The sequence below is a fragment of the Notolepis coatsorum genome (genome assembly GCF_963971535.1).
Source record: "Notolepis coatsorum genome assembly, chromosome: 6".
Classification (NCBI taxonomy): Eukaryota; Metazoa; Chordata; class Actinopteri; order Aulopiformes; family Paralepididae; genus Notolepis; species Notolepis coatsorum.
The window spans coordinates 169,220,727-169,233,608 of record NC_140170.1 but is presented as its reverse complement, the minus strand read 5'-3'; the positions used below and the strand labels follow the sequence as shown (position 1 = coordinate 169,233,608).

Sequence of the window (12,882 nt, the reverse complement as noted above, 5' to 3'; positions counted from 1 at the left end):
CATCGTGATGCTGCTGTATTATCTTTCAGCACGTGTGTGCGTGTGGTCAATTGTGTGTGTGTGTGTGTGTGTGTGTGTGTGTGTGTGTGTGTGTGTGTGTGTGTGTGTGTGTGTGTGTGTGTGTGTGTGTGTGTGTGTGTGTGTGTGTGTGTGTGTGTGTGTGTGTGTGTGTGTGTGTGTGTGTGAGAGACCATGATATGTGATATGTGCTTGTGTACGTTTGTGCCTCCAGAGAGCCTGACATATGGAGGGATTTATCCTGCAGGCTTTACTGCATCGTGATGCTGCTGTATTATCTTTCAGCACGTGTGTGCGTGTGGTCAATTGTGTGTGTGTGTGTGTGTGTGTGTGTGTGTGTGTGTGTGTGTGTGTGTGTGTGTGTGTGTGTGTGTGTGTGTGTGTGTGTGTGTTACCTGGCCGCCCAGGTGATGGGGATGCGGTGCGCGGCGTGCACGCTGAAGGACAGCACGTTGGTCACCAGGCCCGCCTCCTGCAGCGGCGCGGTGCAGCGGCTGCTCTGCGGCGCCGTGTGGAAGTTGGCGTTGAAGGTGCTGCAGTAGAGCTCCACCAGATCCAAGATGGCCGCCGTCAGCTTCTCCACCACATTGTCTGCAGGAGACGATGATAATAATGATGATAATAATAATAATGATGATAATAATAATGATGATGATAATAATAATAATAATAATAATAATAATAATAATAATAATAATAATAATAATAATAATAATAATAATAATAATAATAATAATAATAATAATGCAGGACCTAGTAGTAGTTCATTTTTTCAGTCATCATCACACACAGTACAATATACATCATAATTTATCAATATTTGATTATTTACAGTGACTGAAAAGGTACAGACTGAAGCATAGTGCTTATATGTGCCTGTCCTATATATTTTTTTTTTAAACTTTATTTTTTAGCGTTTATCGCTTTTCTGGTCAAGCATGACCGACAGATACAGGGTGAAACGGGATATAGAGCAGGGGAAGACATTCTGGCAAATGACGGCGGGTCCGGGAATCGAACTCGGAGTCCACCAGATCCGTGACGCAGCACGGTTTTCCCCGACGCAGAAATAGCGCCGAGATATGCGGTGAGCTACTGGAGCCCCCCTCCTGTCCTATATTCTTACCAAAAAATACAAAAATGTATACTCCAAAACAGTATTCTAAAGAAAAGGAAAAAAAGCAAGCAAAACAGTATTATTCACCCTTGTAGTTTTTCAAAATTTTGCTTTACAAAAAAAAAATACAAAAACGTAGATTCCAAAACAGTATTCTAAAAAAATACAAAAAAAATAAACAGTGTTATTCACCCTTGTAGTTTTCAAAAAATAGCTTTACAAACCTTTTTCTTAAAAACCAAAATCGAATTACTCATTCTTAACTGTATATCCGCATTGTTCCACAAGTTAACCACAATAATAGAAATACACCTCCTTTTAATCCCTTTCTTAGCTTTTTGAACAGTAAATTTACAAATATCTCTCAAATCATATTTTCTTTCATGTGTTCACCTTTGCACCCCATCTGGGAGTAACTTTGCTTTAGCTCTGTACATTATTTGCATAGTTTTATAGTAAACCAAATCATTAAATTTCATAATATGAGACTTTATAAACAATGGATTTATGTGTTCATAGTAACCAGCCTTGAAAAGGTTCCGAATGGCCCGCTTTTGCAGTAAGACTATTGAATTTACTGTATTTTTAAATGTCGACCCCCATACTTCCACACAGTAAGAAATGTAAGGAAGTATAAGTGAGCAGTAAATTATGTGCAAGGCTTTGTAGTTTAATATATCCTTACATTTATACGATATTTTTCCTTGAATATAGTTAACATGTTGTTTCCATGTTAATTTCTGGTCAATAACTACCCCTAGAAATGTTACCTCTTTAGGAGTCTTTAATCGGCATGCAACGAACTGGACATGCAATTGGAGTGGCACACACACACCGGGATACACACACACACACACACACGCATTGTCTTTCCTCAGTCGCCGATGCGATAGAGTCTCTGCGCCTAACCCATAATAATGATGATGAATAATCGTTAATTTAATCTTTAATCTACCAGTCATTTCTTGGGTCAATGAGTAAAACATGTAAGGAATTCTTCCAACTAGTATGAAGTTTCTAAGTTGTACTTTTAGTATGAAGTTTCTTGTTGTACTCTTAGTAAGAAGTCGCCTATTCTCAGTCCTTGCCCCACAATGGTGGAATGAACTACCCACCCCAGTTAGGACAGCCGAATCACGTCCAATCTTTCGCCGTCGACTAAAGACGCACTTCTTCAACCATTATCTGAATTAAAAAAAAAATATATATATATATATATATATATATATATATCTAACCCTAACTAACCGTACTGTCATGCACTTGTCCTAATAAACTAACCTACACTGTAGCACTCAACACTTTGATGAACATTGTTGCTCAGCTGATAGAGTTGTGCCCTTCCTGATGGCTTGTCGTTCAGAACTTGTAAGTCGCTTTGGATAAAAGCGTCAGCTAAATAACTAAATGTAAATGTAAATGTACTTTTAGTATGAAGTTTCTAGTTGTACTTTTAGTATGAAGTTTCTACAGTAACTAGTATGCAGTTTTTAGTACTTTTAGTATGAAGTTTCTACAGTAACTAGTATGCAGTTTTTAGTACTTTTAGTATGCAGTTTCTACAGTAACTAGTATGCAGTTTCTACAGTAACTAGTATGACGTTTCTAGTTGTACCTTTTTTGGGGGAAAGAAAAAATATCCACCCTCTTGTTTAGTTTTTTTTACTCTTTCTTCAGTCACTGCTCATAAAGTGAGTAGAAACAGATACAGCAGCATAGCGTGAGTCAAACCCAAGCAGTTGAGGAGACACATGCTGACTGTGTCCAATTGTTCTGTTTTGTTTTACTTAATTTGATAAAGCCTTTAATGTTTTTGTCCCACTTGTAGAAAGTAGGATAACATGCACCCTTCATTTAAACTCTAACACAAAGACAAACAGGAAATTACACTCTCTCTCACCCCCCCCCCCCCATCAGACAACGAGTACAGGATGAAGGTATGTTTCAATAAAGGATGTTTCATAGAAAGGGATTTAGTGGAACTCTACAAATATAGGACACAGCTTATTGGTAATTCATTTTTCATTTTAAGGGAAACGATACTGAACAAAATCTCTTTAGCCCTCCGTGACCTGCGCGATCACCAGCGAACATTACAGTCTTTCAGATGCTGTGGCTCAGTCTTACAGCTAGCGGGACCTAAAACATGCACTGGTACCGGCCATGTCATGCTAGCTCGTCAGAAAGGGGCAAAAATAAAATGCCCCAAAGTTAGACAAGGGTCCCTTGATCTCTCACCTCAAGATAACTGAATGAAAACAGATTCTATGGGTACCCAGGAGTCCCCCCTTTACATGCATGCCCATGACCACTTCATGCTAATGCCATGCATAATCCCATGCAATCCAAACGTGATGTATTTGACCATTTTCTGCATTGTGTTGGAATTGCATAACTTGGGTCTGACTGGAAAGCTGAGACTCCTGTGGATCCAATGAGCCCAGCTGTCTTCATGTGTGATGATGTCAGTCCCCATAGTAACCAACTGTCTTCATGTGTGATGATGTCAGTCCCCATAGTAACCAACTGTCTTCATGTGTGATGATGTCAGTCCCCATAGTAACCAACTGTCTTCATGTGTGATGATGTTAGTCCCCATAGTAACCAACTGTCTTCATGTGTGATGATGTCAGTCCCCATAGTAACCAACTGTCTTCATGTGTGATGATGTCAGTCCCCATAGTAACCAACTGTCTTCATGTGTGATGATGTCAGTCCCCATAGTAACCAACTGTCTTCATGTGTGATGATGTTAGTCCCCATTTCAATGTAGTGGGACCATTTACATTTTTTACTTAACCTTGCTGTGTAAAATGTGACCTAAAATATATATTTCTTTACATCGTTATTTATTTATATTTATTGTTCGAAATAAAATCATTAATTCATTCAAAAGGTACACTTTACGCTACACCAGAAATAAAGGGTAGGTTCCCCTGAATCATAAAAGGTATAACACTTGATACGGACTCAAAGAATAAGCTCAGAATTGGCAAAAATATAACACTATGTCCAGCAAAACTTTGTCTATGTAGGCTTCACAGGGTTAAAAGGTGATCTGTGCAACAAGTAGCCCTTCATACTGCTCAGTACTCTTGAAGTACATTTACATTTACATTTAGTCATTTAGCTGACGCTTTTATCCAAAGCGACTTACAAGTTCTGTACGACAAGCCATCAGGAAGGGCACAACTCTATCAGCTGAGCAACAATGTTCATCAAAGTGTTGAGTGCTACAGTGTAGGTTAGTTTATTAGGACAAGTGCATGACAGTACGGTTAGTTAGGGTTAGACCTTTCGGGTTTCGGCTGTCCTAACTGGGGTGGGTAGTTCATTCCACCATTGTGGGGCAAGGACTGAGAATAGGCGACTTCTCTTTGATGACCCTCCCGGAGCTTGGATAGGAGTAGGTCTGAGGCGGCCAGAAGATGCAGAGCGTAGGGGTCTTGAGGGTGTGTAGTTAGAGACCATTGACCAGAGGTAGGCGGGAGCGGTTTCAAAAAGGTTGGTGACCCCTGCTCTAAACTCTAAACATGTTAATGGGAACCTAACCAAAACACAATATCTATTACAGATGTATGACTAGAAAGACTTGACACACAGTGCTGAGCTCCATCTAAAAAAAAAATCATATATAATTAATCTTCAGGTTCGCAGCTTTCAGATGACGTCTACTGTTGACCTGCTGTCTCCTCCTAAAGGCCATTGATTACTGGAATGTCCACGATGTTGACAATGCAGCCATAGGGCCTCTACGATCTATCTTGGTTTTGTTTAGTTAGGCGTCGCTGTATTGTTTTTTTTTTTTATCCACTTTTTCTCCCATTTTCTATATTTTCTCCCATCCCAATTTCGTATCATCCAATTCAACCCTCCCCTGTCACGAACGCTGTTTCTTGCCTCCCACAAGCCGGCTGCAATGTGGACTAAGTCATACATAGCACAAGTCCCCTCCGGTACTTGAGGTAACAGCAGTCGCATCTTTTCACCTGCGCAGCTCGATCTCTCAGTGGCGAGGAGTAACGCGTGGGAGGCTCACGCTGCCCCCGACACTTCCTGATTCTACTGCGCAGGCGCACCAACCGACCTGTAGGAGTCGCTGTCCACAACGCCCGATCCCCACCCATCAGTTTCCCACCCCCTAATACGGCCAATGTGTATTAGTATGAACGACCAGCTAAACTGAAAGCAAATGTGGAGCGCTGGGCTCGAACTGACGAGCCCAGCGTCTCCAGTATTTCGTGGCGAGCGCCTTGCCCACTACGCCACGTAGCCGCCCGCGTCGCTGTATTGTTTTGGGAGGTTTGCAGAGGGAGCAGTTCACTATTTCACCCTCCGTGTACAACGTGTTACATTGCACTCTATGTACCACTGCTATTTCTTTAACCCTTTCACTACCACTCTGGAGTGTGGTAGTGAAAGGGTTAACTCTTTGTAGTGTGGTAGTGAAAGGGTTAACCTTCTGTAGTGTCGTAGTGAAAGCGTTAACTCTTTGTAGTGTGGTAGTGAAAGGGTTAACCTTCTGTAGTGTCGTAGTGAAAGTGTTAACCCTTTGTAGTGTGGTAGTGAAAGGTTTAACCTTTTTTTTTAATCCACTTGTTCTCCTTATTTTCAATATTTTTTCCCCCATCCCAATTTCGTGTTTTCCAATTCTCCCCTCCCCTGTCTTGAACGTTGCTTGCATATGCCCCCCACTGGTCGGTTGTAGGGAGGATAGAAGCCTTGCATCACGTGTCCCCTCCGGTACACAAGGAGGCAGCCTGTCACATCTTTTCACCTGCCAGCGCGGACTCTCATTGGCGAGGTGTAACGTGTGGGAGGCTCACACTACCCCCGCCATTTCCTGTCTCTGCTGTGCAGGCGTCCCCCAACCGACCTGTAGGAGTCGCTGTCCACAACGTCCAGATTACCACCCATCAACTTCCACCCGCTGACTCTGCCAATTGAGCCAGTATGACGGCCGGCCCAAGCCGGAGGCAATGCTGACACCTGGATTCGAGACCGGAGTCTCTTGCATTGGTGACGAGCGCAATCTCCGCCACACCACCCAGCCGCCACCAAAGGTTTACCTTCTGTAGTGTGGTAGTGAAAGGGTTAACTTGTTGTAGTGTGGTAGTGAAAGGGTTAACATTCTGTAGTGTGGTAGAGAAAGGGTTAACCATCTGTAGTGTGGTAGTGAAAGGGTTAACCTAGTGATGCACGATATATCGGCCGCCGATATAATATCGGCCAATATGGCAGTTTTTTACACATCGGTATCGGTCCGATATCAAGATAGGGCCGATATGAAAAAATTTTAAATAAAAAAAATCTATTTTTTTTTTATCTTTTTTTTTCTTTTTACATGTTTTGGCCTTAAATAGTTTCAAAATATCAGTCATTTCTGAAAATAAGTTACAAAAGTAAAAAAAATTATGCGTTTAGGAAAATAGCTCTTTATTTGATTATCATAAAAAAGTGTTTTCTATACAGAGATATCGACATCGGTAAATATTGGTATCGGCCAGAACAGCAATATTAATATCGGTTATCGGTATCGGCCACAATTTTCACATCGGTGCATCACTAGGTTAACCATTTGTAGTGTGGTAGTGAGGAGGGTTAAGGGTTAAGTCTATAACATGTATTGTCAACTCAAGAAAATACTTATTAACTAAATAAAGGTCTGAGTCGATGCTCGTTGTTGGGGAACTCCCTCTTGTGGTGAACCACGCCCCCAAACAGACACATTACCCGCTCAGGGATGAGTGACAATGCAATCAGCTGTAGTGACGACACCTGTGCTGCATTTCTCTCGCTCCAACAGGAAGTGAAGTTCAACATCTATTTGCACAGACACTCAAAACTGTGAGCATCTGAACATGACACTGTTCATATTTCTTTTCACAATAATTGCATTGTATTTCTATCCTAATTTAGTGTATACACCGGTACCCTACTACAATCCTGCACAATTGTAGAGCCCTGTCCTATATTATATTATATTTGTATTCTAATTTAGTTGATATATTCCACCGATATGAACGTGGGAGAAATCGCCTGGTAACACCCTATAAAAAAAATAAAACAACCAGGACCTTTTTGGCCCAAAGTGTCAGAAAGTATTAGTGTTTCCAAGGCTCTCATCTTCCAGACGCAGCAACCCTGTGAACCTGTCAGCCGTTTCAGTCACAGAACAGATTCCAACAGCCTCTCCAAAAGAACATGTCAACCCAGTTCCCTGTGTTTAGACTACTGTGTGTGTGTGTGTGTGTGTGTGTGTGTGTGTGTGTGTGTGTGTGTGTGTGTGTGTGTGTGTGTGTGTGTGTGTGTGTGTCTGTGCGTCTGTGTGTGTCATCATGATACACAGCACTCCTCAATGTGCCATTGCTTTAACGTGCACGGATGTGTGTGTGTGTGTGTGTGTGTGCGTGTGCAAACAATGTGTCAGTGCTGCTTGTGAGGGAAAAACACACCGGCATAAACAACTGACCTGCTGTCTGTATGTCCTGGCGGACATCCGTGACATGCCACGCGTCAAGGACATGTCTGTTTAATGACGTCTCGTCTGTGACATGCGACACATACCACGACCCTGCTCTCTCTCTCTCTCTCCCCCTCTCTGCTCTCTCTCTCCCTCCCCCCTCTCTCTCCCTTTCTCTCTCTCCCTCTCTCTCTCATTTATTTCAGGGATTCTCATCTGTTGTCAACCTCTCTCTCTCTCTCTCTCTTTTTTCCTCACCATCCTTCATTGCATCTCCCCTCCTTTGATGTTTGTCCCACACAAATAAATAGCCTTATGCTTAAAATAAGAACAATGTCAGATATATCAACATGTCAAGGCAAAATGTGTATTTCCTTTCCCAGCTGGCGTGCCATGATCTGCTCCTTTGCTTCGATAATTAATATTATGAATAATGTTACTATGAAAAGTCACACGCAGACAATAGAACTTATTTTGCCAAAACCTTTCACAATATCCCCCCCAGTCAGTTTACTTCAGGACTTCATTGAACATCGAGTCCTGACTTGAGGAAGCAGCCAGCAGGAGTAAGTCGGGGGACGAGGGAATAAGGCACCAGGTGGATGAAGGCAAGGGGAATAAATGCAGCGCTATGATTGGTCGAACTCCTCTTCTTCTATTTCTTTTCAGCGGGCTAGAGGCTCATTGGTGTAGACATTCAGTAACATTGCTACACAATTGGCCAAATTGGTCAAGCGTATCTTTGAGTGACAAAGCGTACCAGCGTACTTTGATGTCAAGGTCTGTTGTCAGGTCTGCTGATATATCTGTCTAGTCCTACTTTAACCGCCTTCCGTCTGTCTGTCTGTCTGTCTGTCTGTCTGTCTGTCTGTCTGTCTGTCTGTCTGTCTGTCTCTGGATTCAGTAATCACATGTACCTCTGTTCTCTCGCACTGCTAGTAGTGAGGCATCCTGAGGGAGAGAAAGAACAAGAGAGAGAGAGAGAGAGAGAGAGAGAGAGAGAGAGAGAGAGAGAGAGAGAGAGAGAGAGAGAGAGAGAGAGAGAGAGAGAGAGAGAGAGAGAGGGCGAAAGAGGATGAGGGAGAGAAAACATAATTGGAGTCATGGATGTGATTAGGCTGGTAATGGCTCATTTTGCCCTCTAACCCCTCCATTCCCTCATTCCATACAAGATGAGTCCTGTCCCCTCTCACCACGGTAATAACCAACTACCTTAGGTTGCCCCCTTTCCCTACTTTTATTTGTTCTTGCTATTGAGCCTTTGGCCATTGCTTTGTGCTCTCTGGGGGGTTATGATGGAATTAATAAAGGAGGCAGGGAAAACAGTGTCTTTGTATGCAGATTACCTACTTTTGTATATAACCAAACCTTAGTCCATCCCCAACATAGTCTAGTCTAAAAAGATATGGCAAGATTTAAAGTTAAATTTGTCAAAAGGTGAACTGTTCCCAATCAATGAGACTGCTCGAAGCCTTTCATACTCGCATTTGCCATTTAGAGTAGCAGTGGATTTAAACACCTGGGTGTGATAGTAACAAAGAGCATTGATGGCTTATTTATGTCAAATTTGTAATCACTTTATGAGCACATCACTGGGAACCTAAAAAGGTTGTACTGTCTCCCCATCACAGCAAAATAAATGCAGTGAAAATGTATATACTTCTGAAATGTTTTTTTCTATTCCAAATTATTCCTATATTAATATCTAAATCCCTTTTAGAATACTTTTTTTAATTAATTTACCATAATCCCACTTCAAATATTACATTTTTTTAAGATTCTTAGTTTCTTTTCTGGACACCAGGTTGGATGGTTACCTTTAGCACCTTGGGCTGTAGCCGACAGGGGCATGCTGGGAGCTGGCTGAGGGCAGCGGTCACATCTGGCGTTTCCACGGCAGCCAACGAGCTGCAGAGTGCCTTCACCGATTGGACGAGGCGCTCCACATGCAACGACAACTCCGCCTATCGACAAGAGAAGGTGGGAGTCAGGAGACGCAAGACCTACAAGATCTCCTGAGGTCTTATTTATCAGAATGTTCTTTGTCCTCATCATATATTCCATTCTACGAGTATCTCAAAGAATATGATAAAAATAACTGACAAACATTTTATTTACATTTAGTCATTTAGCAGACACTTTTATCCAAAGCGACTTACAAGTTTTGTACAACAAGTCAGCAGGAAGGGCACAACTCTATCAGCTGAGTAACAATGTTCATTGGCTGCAAGACCAGCCGCATTTCATTGTATACCTGTATGCCGTGACAATTAAAACTCTTGAATCTTGAATCTTCATCAAAGTGTAGGTTAGTATATTAGGACAAGTGCATGACAGTAAGGTTAGTTAGGGTTAGATATTTTTTTCCATTTCAGATATTGATTGAAGAAGTGTGTCTTTAGTCAACAGCAAAAGATTGGACGGGTTTCGGCTGTCCTAACTGTGGTGGGAAGTTCGTTCCACCATTGTGGGGCAAGGACCGAGAATAGGCGGCTTCTCTTTGATGACCCTCCCGGAGCTCAGATAGGAGTAGGTCTGAGGCGGCCAGAAGATGCAGAGCGTAGGGGTATTGAGGGTGTGTAGTTATAGACCATTGACCGGAGGTAGGCGGGAGCCGTTCCCTTCGCCGCACGATATGCCAGGTCGAGGGCCTTGACGCGGATTTGTGCGGCAATGGGGAGCCAGTGCAGGTTCCTAAGAAGTGGGGTGACATGGGCCGACTTTTGGTAGGTTTGAGATCAGGCAGGCCGCTGCATTCTGAATGAGTTGAAGAGGCTTGGTGGCAGTGGTCGGAAGGCCAGCAAGCAGTGCGTTGCAGTAGTCAACTTAGGAGGCTGTCCAAGGTCAAACCTTTTTTATCCCGTTCTGTTTTTGAAATTGTAATCCGCGCTTTTATGACCTCTCGCCTTGATTACTGTAATGCCCTATACGTTGGCATCAGTCAGGCCTCCCTCTCTCGTTTGCAGCTAGTTCAGAACGCCGCTGCCCATCTGCTAACGGGAACACAAAAGCGAGAGCACATTTCCCCTGTGCTGGCTGCCCTCCACTGGCTTCCTGTGCGTTTTAGAATTGATTTTAAGGTTTTACTGTTTGCTTTTAAATGTTTGAACGGCTTGGCACTGGGTTATCTCTCGGACCTGCTGGAACCTTATGCTCCCCCAAGGTCCCTCAGGTCCTCTGACCAGCTCCTCTTGGCTGTTCCAAAGTCCAGGCTGAAGCTGTTCAAATCACACCTCAAAACACATCTATTTGCTCTGGCTTTCGGTGTTTTAAACAGTTTTTGAGAGACCTGCCTTTTTATGTGACATATTGTACCTGTTTTTATTGTGTGCTTTTATACATTTTTTATGTTTTTATTAGTGCTGTCAGGCGATTAAAAAAATTTATCTAATTAATTACAGGATTTGTAATTAATTAATCGAATTAATCGCATAACCATTTTATGCCTGATATTCTATATTCTTTTTTTGATCCACTTTTTCTCCCATTTCTATATTTTTCTCCCATCCCAATTTCGTATCATCCAATTCAACCCTCCCCTGTCACGAACGCTGTTTCTTGCCTCCCACAAGCCGGCTGCAATGTGGACTAAGTCATACATAGCACAAGTCCCCTCCGGTACTTGAGGTAACAGCAGTCGCATCTTTTCACCTGTGCAGCTCGATCTCTCGGTGGCGAGGAGTAACGCGTGGGAGGCTCACGCTGCCCCCGACACTTCCTGATTCTACTGCGCAGGCGCACCAACCGACCTGTAGGAGTCGCTGTCCACAACGCCCGATCCCCCCCAACCAACAGTTTCCCACCCCCTAATACGGCATACGAACAGGCGAGCCCAGCGTCTCCAGATTTCAGGTCAGATTTTTCAGGTCTGGTCAATTTGAGCATAGTGTTATTCACAGTCAAAGATAAAAAAAAAAATTTATTGATATTCTCATTTGGTTCATTACAATTTACTCAAGCCTAGTAACGGACACAGTATTTCTGACACTGGGAATACATTCCCTGAGATCCATAGATGTCCCTAGAATCAGATACCAAGAACATGCAAATGGGCCATATAAAAAAAAAAGTCTGTAAATGTGTATTCTAACGTTCTTATGGAATGAATGAGATAAAAAATATATATATTATATAATTAATTAATTATTAATTATTTTGTGTAACGCGATAATTTGCTGTGTAATTAATTAATCTAATTAACGCGATAAACTGACAGCCCTAGTTTTTATGTTTTATCTTATGTTGTGGACTTGTACAGCACCTTGTTGTTTTTAAATGTGCTTTATAAATAAAGTGGATTGGATTGGATTAGTCGAAGCTGGAGATGACTGTTGATTGGACGAGGAGTTGGGTGGCTTATTTTGTCAGGAAGGGGCGGATCCTTCTGACGTTGCTCAGGAGGAATCTGCAGGTTCTGGTTGTCGCTGCGTTGTGAGCGGAGAAGTTCAACTGGTCGTCAAGGACAACACCAAGGTTCTTGGCGGTCTGGGACGCGGCCACAGCTACATTCTCGACTGTGATGGAAAGGTTGGTCAGGGGGAGGATTTGGCCGGCATACTGTAGCATTTGTTCTTTGGATAACAATAGACATGTGTTTTAGCTTTCAATATATCAAAGACGATTGGGGGAAATCAATGTAAACCTCTGATTCTGACATCAATCAATAAGTGTTTTCAATGGATATGCCTCCTTCATCCTCTTTAAAACACCTTTAAAAAACGTTCATTGCCAGCATAATTCATTGTGGGAGGGTTAAGGTTATTACCTCTGATAGGAGAAAGGACTCTGCTTCATTGTGGAAGGTGTCTAAGAGTAGAGTCAGCGCCTCCCTGTTCAAACACACCATTTCCAGACATGTCAATGAAAACAAACACAAAGAATGAACAATTTGATTTACATGTTCGAAATAAAGATTTCAAATCAAATCAAGGTAGCGCTAGACAGGGTCAGCTTTTTACATTAAATATATATCGTTTTATATTTAAAGAAAAATAGGGCAGTCAATATTAAGACGTACATTTTTCCAGACATCCTGAATCACCTGCACCACAGAGACAATAGTACCGTGATCACACATCCTGAATCACATGCACCACAGAGACAATAGTACCGTGATCACACATCCTGAATCACATGCACCACAGAGACAATAGTACCGTGATCACACATCCTGAATCACCTGCACCACAGAGACAACAGTACCGTGACCACACATCCTGAATCACATGCACCACAGAGACAATAGTACCGTGATCACACATCCTGAATCACATGCACCACAGAG

General features: G+C 42.4%; 1 protein-coding gene across 1 annotated transcript in view; it reads right to left on the bottom strand.

The window, feature by feature from the left end:
* Positions 1–12,882, bottom strand: part of pik3c2b (phosphatidylinositol-4-phosphate 3-kinase, catalytic subunit type 2 beta) — a 242,649-nt gene that overhangs the window by 152,102 nt on the left and 77,665 nt on the right. The window contains 4 exon segments of the mRNA XM_084316485.1: positions 414–609; positions 8,516–8,549; positions 9,416–9,562; positions 12,364–12,427. Coding sequence (XP_084172611.1) covers positions 414–609; positions 8,516–8,549; positions 9,416–9,562; positions 12,364–12,427 — 441 coding nt within the window.